The sequence below is a fragment of the Pelobates fuscus genome, chromosome 13 (assembly GCF_036172605.1).
Source record: "Pelobates fuscus isolate aPelFus1 chromosome 13, aPelFus1.pri, whole genome shotgun sequence".
Classification (NCBI taxonomy): domain Eukaryota; kingdom Metazoa; phylum Chordata; class Amphibia; order Anura; family Pelobatidae; genus Pelobates; species Pelobates fuscus.
In genome coordinates, this window is record NC_086329.1 from 54,306,194 (window position 1) to 54,326,719 (window position 20,526).

Consider the following 20,526-nt stretch of genomic DNA (forward strand, 5'->3'; position numbering starts at 1 on the left):
TTACAATTAGGGATACCTCCAGTGGCCACTCCTAATATGGCTACTAGAGTTGCTTACTAGGGCAGTGCTGCACTGACGTTCAGTATCTCCACACTCTGCATGGAGATGCTGAACTTTCCTCATAGAGATGCATTCATTCAAAGCATCTCTATGAAGAGATGCTGATTGGCCAGAGCTGTGTTTGGCTTAGGCTGGCTCTGCCCCTGATCTGCCTCCTTGGCAGGGGGGGCGGGGCAGATAGTGGTTTTAACACTATAGTGTCAGGAATACAGATTAGTGGTTTTAACACTATAGTGTCAGGAATACAGATTTGTGCTTCCTGACCCTATAGTGTGCCTTTAATGTTGTACTCCAAGAAGATCATTCTAGAGGCAAGTATTCTAAAATGGACAAGGAGTGTTTCCCGATCAAATACGCACTGGCAATCTAGAATTCTGAAATTTAGTCTTTAAAGATACAATTTTTTCCACGTATCAACAGATATTAAAAAAATTTCAAAAACTTCCGAGTTAAAATATATAAAAGTACGGTTTTGTAGTTTAACTTGCAATAGGGGGGAACATAGTGGATATATTTTGGTTATAATAGAAGGTGATCACAAGGTTACTCGAATCATCATAACTAGCATCCAACTAGTTATGGTGAATAGAGTTTTCGTATCCCCAGTTTCTTGTACAAGCATTTTAAGCTCCTCAGGTATCGGTACAATTCTTTACATAACGTAGAAGATTCACTTCCACATTATAAATCCACACCTGTCTAAGTCTGGTCAGGAAAAAGTTTGTGTTTGGGGTGGCACAACTTACAATCACAATCTATCATTGGGGTCAAAGGTTGGACATCTTTGGACACATAAAACAAATGTAATACTTATGCTTTACTGAAGCCTCAGCAGAAGTGCTGACAAGATGAAGACATATTAACAAGAAATCATCCAAATACTTCTTGCATCACAATTGGTACAACTAGCTTGGTGCATAGAGTGTTCATTTAATGACCAGCCATAGATGCATGTGAGAAACAAATAGCTCTTTCGACTTCTTAATGCACAAATTGAGCTGCTGATCGATCACTAACCAGATTCGATATTTGGCAGCAGGGAGGGATCTGTGGCTCATAAAATGTTACTGCTGGCCAATAAACTGTTTTAAGACATTTATAAAAAGAGCAGACACATACTGACAATTCTAAAACACATCAATAGCTTTTGTTGAATCATTATCATCATCATTTATATAGCGCCAACAGATTCCGTAGTGCTTTACAATATTATAAGAGGGGGGATCTAACTGTAAATAGGACAATTACAAGAAAATGTACAGGAACAATAGGTTGAAGAGGACCCTGCTCAAACGAGCTTACAGTCTATAGGAGTTTGGGTGTAAAACACAATAGGAGGGAGGCGGGGTCTGACCTGCAAACTGAGCGGTCCCATGGCGGAGGAGCTCCCGAAGCCATAGCTGACTAAAAGGGAAAGTGTCATGGATCTGAAGCCTAAACTGATGCCAGGATATGTTGCCCGTGCCACCCTGGCGAACCGACTACTACCAGATACCGGTGTTTCCCGCAAGCACGAAACAGAGGTGGCCTACGGGGGATGGGGTTGGGGGAAGGCGGCCGCTCTCCTCGCCTCTACACCGGGGGCACTGAGCCACAGCTTACCCGCTCCCCCCTTAGGACCGGCGGGGGTGATCCCGGTCCAACCCCACCAGGCACAGAGGCCACGGCTGATACAGATGGCGGAGCCGCACAAGCAACCCTCAGCTATACAAAAGTGCTATTAGAAAAATAAAAAATAATAAAATGCATAGAAAACCAGTTGTCCAGCAAATTCCTTTCTTATAGTAATAGATCTAAAAAGCAGATCTATTTTTTAGATCTATTACTATAAGAAAGGAATTTGCTGGACAACTGGTTTTCTATGCATTTTATTATTTTTCTAATAGCACTTTGTACATTTTTTGCACTTTATGCATGAGTCACAGTGACAAGAGGCACTTTAAACTTCATTTTTTTTATATGTTAGTAATATGTGTTTTATGTACAATAACTTTTTTCGGTATACATATACTTGTGAGCATATGGACTGATTGCCCACATTAAAGATGGCTATTTTAGCCTCAAACTATATGGACACCATTTCAATACGGAAAGAGAGAAGGGACTTTGTTGATTCATTCTTAGCGAAACCGGAAGTGACGCAACGGACGGATTTCATCACCATGCGCGTCACCGGAAGTCACCCGACGGACTATCGGAATGGATTCACAATATCCCCAACCACCCAGTCACCCACGATTTAGTTGTATCGTGCAGGTTGACTATGATGGGGGGGGAGGACATTGATGTATTATGTTGGAATTTTTGTCATTTTATGGAAATTATTATGATATGTATGATCTAGGTATTTTGTATATCCGAACCGGATGTGGAGCCATATTGGAGGTGGCAGTTCACATCCGGTTCGGACTATATAAGGCAATTGTACTTTAATTAATGTTACATGTGTAGGGAATTGTGTAATTAAAGTTCTAATACTATCCCCTATATAAACAACAGTATGCTCATTGTAGCTTTGAACAGCACCTGAGGAAGACCATTAGTAGATGGTTGAAACGCGTTGTGCAATACTTTTATATTTATTTCTGTTTTTACACAAATAAATATTTTATTTATATATACTGATACTCCTGGCTCCTGACTCCAACTTTTCAACAGATGGTTATTCAAATCAGTGGAGAACTTGCCTGAAGAGAGAAGGAAATGTGTACGTCCCATTTAAGTGACATAAAAGCCGCATAAGTCCCGAGCCTACTTCTAAACGGCTCAGCAAAGTGTGAGTGATTTCAGCTCAAAATTTCCACTTCACTGTGTATTATATACAGATTACACTATGTTTTGTGCTTATATTTTCTGTATAGGCAATTCAATATTGAATATACTTACTGTATATAAGGAGGAGATATCCATCATCAGTTACCAATTATTACATTATACGTCAGGTAACTACCTCCTTGCTTTGTGTGTGCGCTTTTACCTTTTTACGTTTTACTGAATTCTTTCTAAGTATATATAGTGGTGATATACTTGGGTATAGCAGCATCGTTCACTCACTTTATCCTCTAGCGCCACTCCTATATCTTTTTGGTATTTATTTCTAATACCTGCATGATAATAATGTCTTCACATATCCATTAGCAGTGTCCCTAGACAGCCCGCTACTAGCCAATCCCATGCCAACTAGCCTGAGTGTCTGGCAACCTACTAGTACCACCTACCCTCTTATTAGCATAACCTTAAGCATCACACTGTACTGTATGCATACCTAGCCTAGCATGTACTTTATTTGCTATAATCCACTGTTATCTCACAGCTTGTTAATAACATGCTATGGCACGATTACTACCTACCATAATCTATCGATGCCCCATAGCTGGTTAACCCCATGCTCTAGCATATTAAACACTTAATACAGATGTCTCATTGCAGGTTAACCTCAAGTTCTAGTATGTATACTAATTAATACGGAAGTCTCATAGCCTGTTAATCTCAAATAATATTTACAAAATGTGCTGCCTAATCTGCTGCAACCTGAACGGTTTTGACTATACCTGCAGTAGCTGTTGTGGCTCTGCATGTTTGCTGTTATTCCGAGCACAAATAAAATTAAGAATTAAAAAAACAAAAAACAACACAATAGGAGAGGAGTAAAACACAATAGGACAGGATTAGAATGGAGGTCGTCCATGCAGTTGGCCTTTTTAACTTACTTCCAGTTTAATTACTAAGAGTATTTTAAAACAGAAAATAAAACCAATATCTACTTTCACATAATTAATTTAAAGCAGGCCCAATTAGTTTTAGCAGCCCAATGTTGCTAAAGTACAACTCTCATTGAGTTCTCTGGTTATCTATTGTAGGCAAAGAATGCTGTTGTAGACCATCAGCATCAGGGAAATCAGAGTTTGAGATCCATGGTTTGAAGGAACACCAATAAGTAAATAGTGCCTAGAGTGTCCGTTTAATATTCACACATTCAATTTACTTCTGAGATTCTTTATGTAAACACATCTTTAAATTGCATTCGTATTTTAATTTTTTTATTATTTTTTTTTATGTGGCTTTACATACAATCAGCCTTACAAAAAAAAACAAGACACTAGAGACAACACATTATGGATGAACAACTTATGCCTGAGAGATTGCTAAAACGTAATGCAGAGGTAAACAGATGAGTAGCCTGCGTCCCTTTAAACATACCTACAGCAAAAAAAAGGTAACAGGTGAAAAATCAAAACTAAAACCAACCAAACAGAAAATAAGAAACCATAATCAAAACAAACCCTTCCACTCACCATGAGTGCATTTTCAGTGAAATGCGGGTGTAATCAAAAGATAAATAAAGGACTACAGTGTCCCATGTATTGGAGATGGCAAAAATGTAACACCTATTAAACCCTGGCTGCCATCTTTTGGCATTTTTCACCAGCTCTCATGAGTGACATTGGATGGGAAAGGGCATCTTCTCAGGAAAATCGCAATAGATGCTCATGGCATCTCCTTCTGAGCAAACAAAATTACAACACAGGAGAGAACAGAGCTCATTCTCCCCTTTACCCTTTCAGCACTACCATCTAGAACAGTGGTTCCCAACCCAGTCCTCAAATATCCCCTAACAGTCCAGGATTTAAGGATTACCCAATTGTGTTTAAAGTGTTTTTAGAAGAAAAAAAAAAACACACAACAGGTTAATCCCTAAATCATGGACTGGTAGGGGGTACTTGAGGACTGGGTTGGGAACCACTGATCTAGAATGACACCTGTCTCTTTATATTGCCATATTTGTTTATTTTCTGTTAGGCAAGAACATAAATCCTCAAGAGGAGTTCTTTATTGACAACCATGCGCAGTCAGCCAGCATCCCAATATAAGCCACCTCGCCGTTAATGGAACCTCCTCTCTTTTAGCAGCATTGCATGTGGTGACATTCCTGGCTCAATAGATCTTTGGATTTCCAGATGACTCAAATAACCCTGACACGGTTATTCAACTAAAGCGTGATTTGTTTGTAACTAAAATTTGAGGGTTTATTTTCATTTTTCATTTTTAAAAACATGTTTTAAAGTATTAACAAAATCCACATGATGCCACTCTGTGCCAAGCCCTCAATTTACGATATGCCCTGATTTATACTAGAAGAACAAATTATTCACGTGCTACGGTGGAAAATCATTTCAAGGCAAGCCTTTCAAAATGTGTTGTGCTTTTAGCCCGAGGCTCTGATAACTAATATTTTAATGGACAGTTTTTAGCTTCGAAGACTTGATAAACTGGCAAAACCTGCACCTAAAGCATACAACCAGGGTACGATACCGGTATAAGGTGTGTCTCTCATTCCTCTCAAAGATTCTGTTACACAACCCTATCCGGAACATCCTAAACGAGGCGTACAATAAACAGAATAATGGGGCAGATTTAGAAAAGAGTCACCTATATAAACGTGGAGCAATTTTATTGTCTGCTTCCCCACCGCCTCTATAATTTTAGGAAGACCCCTAACAGAACAAAAAACTAGATTGGCTATATAAGGTTCTGCAGCTGATCAACCAAATAAAAGAATCAACTATGGAATCTCCATCAAGCGCAATGAAACCCCACACGTGAAAATGTCTACATCATGGGGAAAATGATCATCCATTAGATGTGACTCTATCCTTGTGTATTGTTCACTTTATATCAACGTGTATCTAATTCAATTTTATTATACAAAGCTGTATAAAAGCATTGGTTCTTTCTAAATGATTTCACCATAAAACTTACATTGACGATGTAAATATTATATCAAAACACATGTGGAGAATTCATATACTTAGTTCAACCTTAGCAAAGCAAACTGAGCTTCACTCTCATTGGTAGCCCCCACTTAAGGACAGACAATGCAGAGTGTTTTTTTTATTGTTTGTTATCAGCGTGGACAGACAGTCCAGAGATTATTCTGTACTTCTAATGATGCACTTGCACTGCTGATTATGAACTAAACCTGGAGTTGCAGATCAGGAACCTGAATTTGGTATGGTACATGTGTGGACTAACATAATTTGTATAAAAAGATCACGAAAAAAGGTTGTTGCATATGTCACATCATTGCTTTTTCATAAGGGGATATTACAAAACTTTACAGAGCCATAGAGGTGACGGGGGGTGTGGGGGTGTGGTGGTGGTGGGGGTGGGTGGGTGGGTATTTAATTTTTTTTTTTTTTTTTTTTTTTTTAATCATGCCACATGGTGTACGCTTTATATTGTTGCGAGCATATCACAGTTAACTTATGGTGCTCAATCCAATTAAAGGACCACTATAGGCACCCAGACCACTTCAGCTTAACGAAGTGGTCTGGGTGCCAGGTCCAGCTAGGATTAACCCTTTTTGCTGTAAATATAGCAGTTTCAGAGAAACTGCTAGGTTTACCTATGGGTTAACCCTGCCTCTAGTGGCTGTCTCATTGACAGCCGCTAGAGGCGCTTCCGCGCTTCTTACTGTGATTTTCACAGTGAGAAGACGCTAGCGTCCATAGGAAAGCATTGATAATGCTTTCCTATAAGACTGGCTGAATGCGCGCGTGGCTCTTGCCGCGCATGCGCATTCAGCCGATGATGGAAGAAGAGGGAGGAGAGTCCCCAGCGCCGAGGGAGCCCGGGCCTGAGAAAGGTAAGGGATTAACCCCTACCTCCCCCTTCAGTGCCACGGGAGTGGGACCCTGAGGGTGGGGGCACCCTCAGGGAACTATAGTGCCAGGAAAATGAGTATGTTTTCCTGGCACTTTGGTGGTCCTTTAATAAATTGTGCACATGAGATTATATCCAGGGCACAGGAATGGTGCTTGTGCGCGTGATCTACTAAATTGTACACAGGCGACAGTGAAGCATGCCCGCAATTTAAAAAATAAAACAAAAAAAAAGCACAATTTATACTCCAGGCTGAAATCAAAGTAAATACACCACCCACCCACAATGCATTTAAACAGACAGGTGAGACTATATATAAAAGCCACCATTTTCCTTTATGTTAGGCATTGTCAGTAAAATTATAATATTAGCAGATAATTAGCATAAAAAAAACCTCTACATGCAATAAATCATTATCTCAAACATGGGATTTGCTCTTAACTTCTTTGTGGTAGAAAATACCTTAGCAATAGCAATAGCAACAGCTATAAAATCACAGCAGAGATCTGTATCATTTCAAAATTGACACTGATCAAAATGTTAAGCTTCAGGGAGTCCTTTCTATATAGAAAAAATAATAATCAATAAGCCTGTGCCTGCGTAGATTTCACATTGTTAGATTAAACATGGCTGTGGCTCCATGGATGGCAAACTTAGCCATTCCTGACGCTACACTCTGATTCCTGGGGCCAAGAATAGCTTGTAATCTGAGCCTCGCTCGATGGCTGCAGTTCACTTGCAGTACACTTTGTGTTAGATGGATGCAAGATACCAATATATTATCTGAATCAATCACAGGGTGATCTAAAAGCCTACGAGAGATACGAACGAGGTATTAATATTAAAGGCACACTCTAAGCACCAGAACCACTACAGCTGCCGTCATAGCCATGCAAACAGTGCTGTTTTTCAGAAAAGGCTGGGTTTATATTGTTTATGGGGATACCTCTAGTGGCCATCACTCAGATAGCCACTAGAGTCCCTTCCTGGTGCAGACCTGAGTGTTCCTTTAAGATTAGAGTTTAGAAAAACTGATACCAGTGGCACATAAGGTTAAAGTGGTTCTGTCACTTTGCAGGTCTTGCTTTTAAATCGTGACAGTAAAAAAACAACGTTAATCTGCAGACCATCGGTTTAAAACCTGCACTGCCAACTAACAGAAATAATTAAGTACGCAGATGAATATTAAATAAAAAGCATACAATGTCAATAAAAATGATACAATTACATAAACAACAAATTAAGAAGTCTAAATGAAAAACCTCCAACACAATCACTAAAGACAGGCATAAATCCCCCCCCCCCCCCCGCCCCCCCAAAAAAAAATGTTCACAAAGTCCATTTCAGTGAAAGCATTGGATTGGCTAAAATTGGCAAGGAGGCGGGTTAGGGGCAGGGCCAAACACCGTTTTGGCCAATCAGCACTTCTTCATAGAGATGCATTGAATAAATGCATCTCTGTGAGGAAAATTCAGCATCCCCATGCAGAGCGCGGAGACGCTGAACGGCAGTGCTGCCTACTATGCAGCACTGCCCTAGGAAGCATCTCCAGTGGCCATCTGTTTCCATGAAAATGCCTGAAGGCAATGATTATACTCACCAGAACAACTACATTAAGCTGTAGTTGTTGTGGTGACTATAGTGTCTCTAAGTTATACATAAGAAGTAAGGCCTGTATTTTCTCACGGGGAGTATAATCTTTAGCAAAGTGTGCAACTTTATGTTTGTATATACCGTAGTCTCCTCCAAAAAATAAATATTCTCTATGTTTTGAATTTCTGAAATATAATAAAATGTTAAACTGAATATATATTTGTCTTAGGTTATCCCCATGTAGACGGATGTTTCACAATGTTTTTATTCTCCAAATTGAAACCACGTATCATTGTATTACTGCAGTGTGCCAGGAATGAGTGCGGGAAGATTCAGCGAAAATTTAGACATTTCTTCCTCATGTGAAATATTTCACATCGGTTCTCAAATTCACATTTCACAAATATCCGGAGCGAGGGGGGGAATGGGGGGGGGGGGGAGAAAGGGCGAGAGAATCTTTAGGTGAGAAAGTGCATGCAAATGAAAATGAAAATGAAAATAAAAAATGCTTAGAATAACAACCCCTTCTGCTTCCAGCACCACCACCCCAAAAAAATGGGTCATATGTTCATATAACCTGTGCAAGCTTGTGGATTATTCACAAAACATTGAATGCAATTGAAAACCAAAAATCTAAAATGAAGTAAAAAAAAAAACCATAGAAGTTTTAATTTACCAAGAACCCAAACACAAGTCAAAATCATCAGCAAATGATACAATGCATAGTCTTAAATTATATGAATATTTGATTTGCGTAAACAGAAGCCTAGGTTACGAAGACTCTACCTATAAAGTCACCTGCCTAGACCTAGCCCATCTCAATAAAGGTTTGGGTGCAGTTATCCTTTTGTTTTAATCGTTAAAAAATGCAGGTGTTGTTTTTGGTTTGCTTCTTTAAGAAACTGCAATGTTTACATTGCAGGATTAAATCCACCTCTAGTGGTTGTCTTCCTGACAGCCACTAGAGGCGCTTCCTCTAGCAGGATTTAATTGGAGGAGCGCGGCGTTTAGTGATACACGCGCACATCCAATTCGTTGCTTTTAATGGATTGGAGGTGATCGCGAAGACGTCAGAAAACATTCTGATCTCTACTGCAGTCTCCAGTCCTCCTTCGAATAAGAGTCTTGGAGCTGGAAACAAGGTGAGTAAAAGTTATTTAACGTAAACTTTTAAACTCAAAAGGGGTGGACAGAAGAGAATCTATAGTCCTGAAATAACAATTGTAATTTTTGGGATTATAGGTTCCCTTTAATTTTATAACGAATTTAGTCAACCTCTTCAACCCCCAGAGCCTGGGCATAGTATTCTAACCAATACATATCTCTCCAATGTGATGAATATGAAAATTTATTTCACTATACATTTTTCCTGTAACCATTTTAAACACTGGGGGTCATTAATGGCTTGATGTGCTCTGCACTAAATGATGTGGGGGAACACTCCACAACCCTTAATATGTATTCACATGCTAGGAATTGTAGGATGCTCAACCATCATTGACCACTGCTTCTCCTCCAATGCAATGTGTGCCACGGCTGTACCAGGGCTGAATTGGATGCTGATGTAATTTCCAAGGTTATTAAACATTCAAAGTTCCATAACTACAACATTGTGTTGTAGTAGTTATGGAGTCTCCAGCCACCATCCAATGATAATCTGTCAAACCATTTACAAGTGGTTTAACACTGGCCTTGCTGTACCAGGTGCCCGTGATCCTTTCAATCTGAGTGATAAACAGGAACTTTATAATTCAGCTGATGGCTGGGTTAACTAATATTGTCCAAACCAAGAAGTAGTTAAGACAGGGAGCAGGCACTAAGTAAGAAGTCAAACCATTCTAAAATAGTTTGAATACTTACAATGGGGTGGAGTTAGGGCACTTCCGGCACCAAAACCACTACTGAAGATGTTAAGATCGTTGGAGTGCTCCTTTAACATAATTTATAGTATTTTAGAGAGAGAGCTGCATCTAAGAATTTAGGTTTATAGTTGTGTGTAAAGCATCAATGATGGAACATGTGCACATTATTGAGCCAAACATTGCTCTAAATTGCCATGAGCGTGGCCATAAAACTGCAAGAAAATATGCAACACACATTATTGCCAACTGGTAATCTTTCAGACACTCTGTATTCTTATCTAAATAGTCTCATGCATCTCAACTAAATGAGGATTTATCATAGACAAGAGAACTATGGACACAATTCCAAGGGCCATGAGAAAAACTGCATCATTAACATAAAATGCCCTGTCTGTGCCTTTTCAGATAGCAACTTGGAAGGTGAAGGTGAAAAAAAGATGCACAATTAACCTTACATAAATGCATAATTAGATTCTAAAAGCAGACTTGTTATTCTTCGTTGTAAAAGTGTAAAGGATCAAAGGTGATGTCACACAAGAGGGTTGGGTTTACATCATAATTTATCTTTACATAAATAATTTGACAACAGAATTATTATTATTTAAAAAAAGGTCCACCAAATACTGTACAATAGGCAGACTAACTGACAAGTGATTGCTATAAAACGAGCTGGACACAAAGGAACAGAGGGTATCGAGGGGTCTGCTCAAAAGAGCTTAATCATAATTATTGCTTACATTTCACCGTCACACTGTAAGCACTGTTTAGATGATGGTCTCACAGGAGAGATGTGAAATTAAGATATACCATTTAAAAGCCAGGAGCTGATAGAAATGAATGCAGACAGTCATCAAACATAAAAGCTCACCATATGCCCAGAAATATGTACAACCAAACAACAGCCTGGTGCAGATTGCAAAGCATATGCCCAGGACAGCACATGCACTCCCTTTGTGCCAAAAATTCGGCTCTACATCGTTGCTAATAAAAGCGCTCTACAAAATACCAGTTATGGAAAACAACTTAAAATCAAGCAGAAGAGTCACAATACATAACAAGCCAAATTTAAAGTGACCGCGAAAAGGGCCATTGTCATTTTAAGGTCCATATTAAAAACAAATAAAACCTATGTTTAATAATCTGACAAGACAATTTAGGATATAATGAATTTTGTACAACAACGCTTCAATACTTTGTAGATATTTAACACAAAACATTGTTGGCAGACAAGTGTAAAGTTGACCGGAATCCTCATAGTGCCATAAATGACAAATAGAATAAATTTATCTTCTGAAGGACCCCTGTTCCGCAATCCTAACTTGACAGTCTGTTTTACTGTGAATAGGGACATCAGAGAGAAGTCCCTAGAAATTAGAGGTCATTACCATGCCCCTGCAGCACAAAGCTAACTCAGGGTATTCCTAATGTGTTTTACACCCCATCTCCTATAGAATGTAAGCTTTATTGAGCAGGGTCCTCTTCAACCTATTGTTCCTGTAAGTTTTTTGTAATTGTCCTATTTATAGTTAAATCCCCCTCTCATAATATTGTAAAGCGCTACGGAATCTGTTGGCGCTATATAAATGGCAATAATAATAATAATAATGGGCAAAGCGGTCGGGCCATGTACCCTAGAACAGTATAGCCCTTTGCAGTATGCACAGGGTCAGTGACAAAAATCTCATCATGGACATGTCCCCTACGTGGCTCCGCCTATCCTATCCCCATTACACACACCTCAATGGGAGGTGTGTGTAATAGGAGCTAATGCATATTCAGGAGGATTAACCTAGTTTCCATGGTGATTGTTCCCACTTTTGCACTTTTTTTTTTTTTTTTTTTTTTTTACTAGTAACAGTAGTTTAAATCTCTGCCCATTGAGTCATCATAACTCACAGTAAGCTGTGAGTTAAAGATGAGATTCTAGAAAATGGATTTTAGCGCCTATAGGCCTCAGAAAAATATTTACCTTTATCAGCATTGTGGAAACGCTGCAGTACATATTTTATACCATTCTCACAATGTAGCAAATGTTTGAGATTTAGAACACATATTTGATATATGTAAATTAAAAAACAAACTAATGGTACTATCAATCTGGAATGGTCTGCCATCTGGAAATCAATATGCCAAGATACCTGGCCTTGAAATATTGTTTTACTATGTATAGAGCAAAAGTTGAGCAATTTTAAAGCAAAACAATCATATCTTGTTTTTTTTTTCCATAACCTATCAGTTAACTAAAAAGCTAGGTAAGGGCTGTGCTATTTCATTTATTTTAATTATTAACCACTGTTTGTTTGGTTGTTTATTCAATTCACACTGTATACGTGGTTGTCTTGACACAGAATTTCCATGAAAATGTTTTTAGTGTACACTAGGCTGCATGTGCAAGGCATCAAGGCTGCATGTGCAAGGCATCATTAGACAGAGAAGTGCTGCAGAGGCAAGTCTGTTTTGTTTTTTTACATACCTGAACCTACATTAGTATAGGATGCTCTATACGTTCCCCTGTATTAGTACATCCCCAGTGCCTTCACTAAGCATCCTCCAGAGCAATCTACTCATAGCACAAGTGCTAGCCTTAGATATGTGTGACCTGAGCCTACGAACAGATCATCATAACAACACACTGCCCTGTAAGAGTGCAGATAGAATGTCACAAATTTGATGAATGTACAGATATCTCAGCATCAGCCAATTTGCCTCAGTTCTACAGATCGCACCCTGTAGTATATTGCCAAGTGTGGGTCCCAACACCACCAGGGACATGGGACAAGTGGGATTAGGGTAATATGAATGTAAAATATATTTTAAATAACATGATAATTATGTGTGGGAAGGACTTCACACCTAGACATTGCACAGTACACTTGAAAGCCTAAGGCCATCACTACACGGCATACATCTCAGTATATCAGTTAAGAATCTTCTTCGTGAATGGCAGTCCATCCCCAAATTTCTGGGGGTTTTCACACCCCTATTTATTGCACACATTTTGCATATACATATTGATATATAATCTTACAAGCATAAAAGGTGATGGTTTAGAAAGCTATTCAATAAAAAAGATCACTGAGGGGTTTATTTAATAAACTCAGTATTCTAGGTATGACAAGATCATTTGGAGTCTTTTTTTATATCTGCTCTTCTTTTCTCAATTTTTTCAATCTACTTTGATTTGGTGTTTCTTTGACATATCCCAATGGTTTTCTTTTAACCAACACAGCCATCAGAAAGCAAGCTGGGCGATAAAAGCACAAGAATAAGCAAAAAATATTGTTAGCAGCTGGTAATCTTCCAGGCACTCTGTATTCTTATCTAAATAGTCTCATGCATCTCACCTAAATGAGGTTATATCATAGACCAGAGAAAGATGGACACAATTCCAAGAACCATGGGGAAAATTACATAATTTACATAAAATGCCTTGACTGTGCCTTGTCAGACAGCAACTGCATTCACGGTGCATGAAGTTACTGACTGTGATGAATTGACAAGTTAATCATTTTGACAATGTAACCAAACTGAAAAAGTCTACAACCAAGCTTTGGTTCCTGCTCAGCTATCCAGCCCCATGTAGTTTTATTAAAGGAACATTCCAAGCACCATAACCACTACAGTGTGCTATGGCACTTCATCCCCAATGTTACTAGTCAACCCAATGGCATGACATCTAAATGGGCTCCGCCAAATGCTGGTCACTTCCTCCATTAAAAGCTTGAAGCTTCTGCATAAAGCTTCCATTGGCTCATGGGCTAAGCGTACTGGGCAGGACTAGCTTATTGGCTGAGAGAATTACTTGATCATGAATCTGAGCAGAAAACTTCCAGTTCTCAATAGAGAAGGTTGCTGGTGGACCACAAGTAAGTCGTCAAACCATTTGCAATTAGGTTGGGGGGAGTGCCTGGTGGGGATAGACCGATTATCGGTTTGGCCGATATTCCGTATTTTGGCAAATATCTGTATCGGCCACTATTGATACTGATATTGCCGATAATGTGAGGCAGACGCATGCAGGGGCTTCGCGTCCATAAGGCGGAACCCACATCCGCCTTATGGACACAATGGCCCTGCTGTCCACCGGTGCAAGAATCGAGTGACCAGCAGGAAGGAAGCGCACAGCGCTCCCCCTAGCAGTCACACGATGTAGTGTGGTAGAGTGGAGCAGAGCGGACCGCGGTACAGGAGCTTCAGTTTCCTGTATCTGGCAGGACTGACAGGATGTGCTTACTGAGAGAGCACTTCCTGTCAGTCCAGCCGGGCACAGAAAACAGAAGCTCCTGTACCGCGATCCGCTCGGCAACGCTACAAGAGAGGTAATGAGGCACACCAGGGAGGGGAGAGGATCACTGGGCCGGGAGGGGGAGGGGGGAGAAAACAACACTAAAGGGGAGAGGAACACTACTAAGGGACAGGGAGGGCAGGGTAGAAGATAACCAAGGGACAGGGAAAGGAGAGGAACACTAAATATTCTTGAAAACATTAAACAAAAATCTGTCTGGCACTATATTTTGTGCATTTACCACTTAATAAAAAAAAAAATAGATTTGCAAAAATAAATAAATAATAAACATGTTCAGTTAACAGTAGATTTGTGTAGAAATTGTTTCTTTTTTCAAAACAAATGTACATAATATCAGTATTGGTAAGTTATCGGCTATCGGCCTGAAAGCTCACGACTATCGGTATCGGCTCTATAAAAATAAATTTTGGTCGATCACTAGTGCCTGGGCCCTTCTACCACCATAACCACAACAGCACTGTGTAGTAATTGTGCTGCTTGGAGTTTTCCTTTACCTATAACATAATAATGCAAAGCCATATAGAGCACAAAAACAAATATCTTGAGCTATAGCTAAATATATGTACCCATATAAAGAAAAGAAAAAAAAAATAGAATGTTTTTAAATAGCAAGTTGTCCTGTTCTACACAGTGTGTACTGTCAACTATCATCCATGGAGTGTATAATCACGCAGGCCCCTTCTTCACCAATGCAATGAAATTGGCAAATTATACAAATACTAGGATTAGATGGGCTATCTCCAATAGTAAAATTAAAGCAAACAGAGTGCCTATTAGACACATAACCAAGTTATAGCTAGTTCTCACTACAAAGAGTTGGCCTCTGTCCACTGAAAATACCAAGAGAGTGACGTAGCAGATAGCAACAGGAAAAAAAAGAAACAAAAAATACATAACGTCTCTAAACACGGATACCTGAATCTTGCAGAGAAAAACCTAACTGGAAAGGCAAATGGCAAAAGACCGTCAAACGCAAAATCAGATCACTAGCAAATATTAGCATATATAGAGATATCTACCATAATTTGCTTTCAATGGAGGGGGCAGGAAAGACAGCATGGACTTATTTTGCAAGTAAGCTTCTCACTTGGAATCACCTATGTTCTGTCCAGAAAGCATAGCTAATACATATCACACAAATAAGGCAGAAATTTTGTATTAACATTAAAATTCCATTCCAAAGAGCCAGGCTATTGCCAAAAGAGTAGGGCAATCCATCCTGTATAGCTCAGCTAATGATAAAGAGTATATAAGATTCTACTTTATAGACTCTGGCTAATGTTAAATGAGTAGGACATATTCTCTAGAGTCCATCTGAAGCTAAACAGGTAAAACATAAAACACTCCAAGCTAGCTCTAGTGGTTATCGTGCAATGAGTGCCCTGAAGCTATATAATAATGTAGGTAGCCAAACAGTTTACTAACAGTTTAGCGTCTTACTTGAAGTCTGCCAGACACAGCTCAACTCCTCCTATGTAGGAACATTAGGTGGATATGGCTCATCTTAAGGGTCTTTTAAAGCAGGCACACCACTTGCTACAGAATGCGATTGATAAAACCCTACATTTTGATACAGAACTTTTTCTGCTATTGTTTTTTTTTGCTCTAACAGCGCCCAAAAAAACACACAAAAAAAACATAGCGATACATATAAAATGTAAACAGCAAGGTAGTTAAAGAAAATTATACGAAAGATCAAAGTGAAACAAAATATATACAAAAAGTAATTGTAAAGTAAAAATTTTATCAATAATCATGTGAAGTATTTAGAATGTAAACTTGATTTTTAGGAACACGCATCGTATCTTGTTTCTGTTTACCTAAATAAATTATTATTTACTAGAATGTAACATTGTAAAGCACTGGAGTACAATTTATTAGTTCAATGTGATGTTTGCATGTGTTTTTCAAAAAAAAATTATATATTTTTTCATCTGACAACTACATTTCTCTGAAAAACGTTAGCATATTTTAGACTGTGCCGAAAGATAAAAAAATGGAACGTAAAGGTTATTGGTAGGGGGCTTAAAGACACAAAAACAAATATTTTAGAAGCTTTTACTGCTACATCAAAGAATATTTTAAGCTATCAATACGGCAATGTACCAAGATGCCAGTGTTAGACAGACAAAAAATATCAACAAGGCAAGAGTAAACAGATACATAGATAGATGTCTATGATGAGAACGTAATGCTATCAATGAGTTCTGAAAACATCATAAACCATAAGACCAAAGGCGGAGTAGTTTACCAATGTCTGAAAAACCTCAAGATGGCATGTGTCTTTAATATTGCATGATATTTTTAAGTAATATTTAGGGTCAGGGTTGAAGTTAAAGCATTGAAGGGGATAAAGTTTATTGTCAATTTAAGTTTTGGCATAGCATAGGAAGGAGTTAATGTAAGCATCTATTAGGGTTATATTATTCACTGTTAGAGTAGCAAAGAGCTATAAATGTCCCAATGCTGTCCGAGATTACTGAAAGTTACTGTCCTAGGTGAGAGCCATTTCATCTGCCACCACTGGTTTAGCTTGGGAACAAACTGAGTGAAAGGAACACTCCAAACACCGTAACCAGTACAGCATCACCCCTTCATCATTTTAAGAACTCAGACCTGGCGATGCAGCATGCCTCCACTACTGACAGAGAGTTTACAACAGACAAAATATGCACAGAATTGACATAGGCAACCCGGAACTGCTAATGTTACGTGTACTGGGGTGAAACTAGCCCTCAGCACAGAATTATCTCAGTATGTACAGTGTTTAAAGCTGAAACACTACACATTCTGACTCCTACCACCATGACCACTTTAAATCACTGAAGTGGGCATGGTGGTTGGAATAACCTTTTAAATAATGTCATTACTACATGAAAATTAAATGTTTTACATTGTAGAAAGAAAAAAAAAAAAAAAAAAAAAACTTCTAGTGGATTAAATTTGGTTGGCGAAATTTATGATAAAATAGCCATGCTGTGACTAAAGTTGAATTGGAATATCAGCTATTTTTGTGAATAACCCTGACAGACATGGATATGTGTGAACGCATTCTTGCTTTGTTCATCAATAAAAGCTCATATGAAGTACGAGAGGGAATATCTGTGACTGCCATCAATGGATGCTAGCAATAGGATTCATGTCATGGGTACTATTAATTTATCCCATAATTGTTCTATGAAATCAGTTTTAGTCCCGCTGTTGTCAGATTCTGGATGACCTTCTAGAAAACAGGACGCAAACACCTAATCGGTCTAGAAGTGGCCTTGTACATAGAGGCTGTAGATAACATGACTTCTTGGTTATTCAAAGCAAGACTCGGGAGCTTACATTTAATTACTGCTGTAATTTCACAAAACACATACAATACGCTCAACAAATACAACGTATGGAAACGGAAAGACATATGAGGTTATTCATTAAACAGCGTCCTGTAGTGAATTGAAAACCAAGTTGCAAAAGGAATAAAATAGCCAAGCTGTGATTAGCTTAAAAAAATAAAATAGTTCCAAATCAGCTATTTTGCCCTATTTCTGTAGTTTGGCTTTTGATTCACTGTTAACTGAACAAGCCCTTACCTGTTCACCATCGCAATGCTACACTCCCATCCTCTGACACCCCTATTTATGAACCCCCTGTCCTCTGACACCACAATCTACTGATAAGCCTCTGTTCCCTCTTTATAAACCTAGGGACACCCCATTCTATAAGCCCTGTGTCCCTTAAATCCCCATTCTTTAATACCCCTGACTCCATTCTGTACCCCCTCCATACCCTCATTCTGTAACCCCCCTGCCCCTATTCTGTAACCCCCCCCCCATACCCACATTATGTAAGCCCCCATGTTCCCTGACACCCCATTCTATAAGCCCCCTTTTCCCCATTCTATAAGCCCCCCTGTCTCCCCATTCTATAAGCCCCCCTGTCCCCTGACACCCTTTCTATAAGCCCCCCCTGTCCCCTGACACCCTTTCTATAAGCCCCCCTGTCCCCTGACACCCTTTCTATAAGCCCCCCCTGTCCCGTCTCCCCATTCTCTAAGCCCCCTGTCCCCTGACACCCTTTCTATAAGCCCCCTGTAGTTACCCCTCTAACCCACCTTCCTGAGGGCCTGTACGAAGAGCCCCCTCCACCTGGGGCCATTCTCCTCGCTGTAGAAGTCGTAGCTTTGCGGAGAGGGCTGCATGGTCCTGGCGGCCGCTCCCTACCGCAGGCCGGGGATGCACAGGCCCAGCTGGCGGCCCTGCTCTACCCCCGGCCGGGGCTCCGTGCTGCCCCCATGCTCGGCCTGGGGGGGTGGGAGCTGTTATTGGGAGAGATCCGGCTTCCTCTGAGAGACCTGAAACCTCAGCCTGGGAGTCCTTCCCCCTGTCACACGGAGCATGCCCGGCCCGGCGGGGGGAGAGAGGAGGGACCACGGGGAGGGGAGAGAGCCAGGGGGACCTGGAGTGTGAGGAGAGATCTGGGGGAAAGAGTGAGGGCGGAGACTGGGGGGGACTGGAGAAAAGCGTGAGGGATAAATGGGGGGGAGGGGGCAGTGTGGGGGAGTTTGAGGGGGACTGGGGGGGGTTAATGGGGAGGGGGGCTGGAGGGCAGAGTAGAGTGAATGAGGGGGAGGGGACTGGAGGACAGTGTGGGGGGGGTGTAAATCAGGGGGGACTGGAGAAGAGTGTGGGGGTGAATCAGGGAGGACTGAAGGGCAGAGTGGGGTAAATCAGGGGGGACTGGATGAAAGTGTGGGGGCTAAGTAAGGAGGGGACTGGAGCAGAGTGTGGGGGGTGAATGAGGGGTGACTGGAGGGCAGAGTAGAGTGAATCAGGGGGCTCTGGAGGAGAGTGGGGGTGAATGAGGGGGGGGGGCTGGAGGGCAGAGTGGGGTGAATGAGGGGGACTGGAGCAGAGTGTGGGGGGTGAATGATGGGTGACTGGAGGGCAGAGTAGAGTGAATCAGGGAGCTCTGAAGGAGAGTGTGGGGTTGAATGGGGGGGACTGGAGGGCAGAGTGGGGTGAATGAGGGGGACTGGATGAGAGTGCTAGGGGGGGGGACTAAAGGACAGTGTGTGGTAAATGAGGAGGAAATGAAAACCTGTGAAAATGGGGAACTAGGGGAGAGTGAGAGGCACTGAATACAGAGAGGGTGGAGTGACAGGTCTGTGACATTTATTTAAAAGGATTTTATTTTAACAATTTTTTGTTTCCTTTATTTTTTAATTATGTGGCGATCTTTCCTGGCAGGTAGTGTAAGTGCTGGGTGCAAGGTAATCTTGGAACATGAATTTCGGGTAACTAGGTGGCTCTTTGGTAGAGTAAGTGGTCCAAATTAAAAAGCTGGTAATAAAGAAGGAGAAAGGATTGGGAGAAGAGTGAATAGGGAATCAAAACTGGGAATTAATGGAAAGTGGGTTAATAACTGGGGCGTGGTAAGGGAAAAGAGGGGTACAGGAAGAACTTGAAAAGTGGGGAACTGCATTGTGTCAAGAGGGGAATGAGAAGAACTGTGGAATGAATCAGAAGTTTAATTATGGTGGAGAACAGGATGAGGTTGCTAGGTATCTGTGAAACAGGAGAAATTAGTGGCCAGTGAATAGACAGCAGAAAGAATGAGTGGAGGAGAAGTGGGTTGAAGAAAGGATGAGTGAAGTGGGACTATTGATAGGGAGGCAGTTTATTATAAGAAATAATTAGTGGATTGGGGCAGTTGAGTGAGAGGTAGTTCAGTTTACTGTAGCTGAGGATGAGTGGAGTGAAACTGGAAATGGAGGGCCTGTTAGGGCAATTTAACAAAGCAATGGAAGAGTGGAGTGTGACTATTGCTGGAGGGACAGTTTATAGTAGATAATGATGAGTGGAGTTGAGTCAAGTCTGTCTGAGAACGTAACTAGCAATTTGCAAAAAAATATATGTTTATTTATTTATAAAATAGTTTACCAGGAAGGATACATTGATATTTCTCTCGTTTTCAAGTATGTCCTGGGTCCACAGAACATTGCATTGATACAATAGAGTACAATAAAATACAAAACCAATATTAATACACAATATA

At 40.3% G+C, this 20,526-nt stretch overlaps 1 protein-coding gene across 1 annotated transcript in view; it reads right to left on the reverse strand.

The window, feature by feature from the left end:
• SOS2 (SOS Ras/Rho guanine nucleotide exchange factor 2) overlaps positions 1 to 18,808 on the reverse strand; it is a 75,593-nt gene extending 56,785 nt beyond the window's left edge. The window contains exon 1 of the mRNA XM_063440397.1: positions 18,584 to 18,808. Coding sequence (XP_063296467.1) covers positions 18,584 to 18,670 — 87 coding nt within the window. The 5' untranslated portion in view covers positions 18,671 to 18,808. The remainder of the gene's footprint in view (positions 1 to 18,583) is intronic.
• Between the last annotated feature and the right edge of the window lie 1,718 nt (positions 18,809 to 20,526).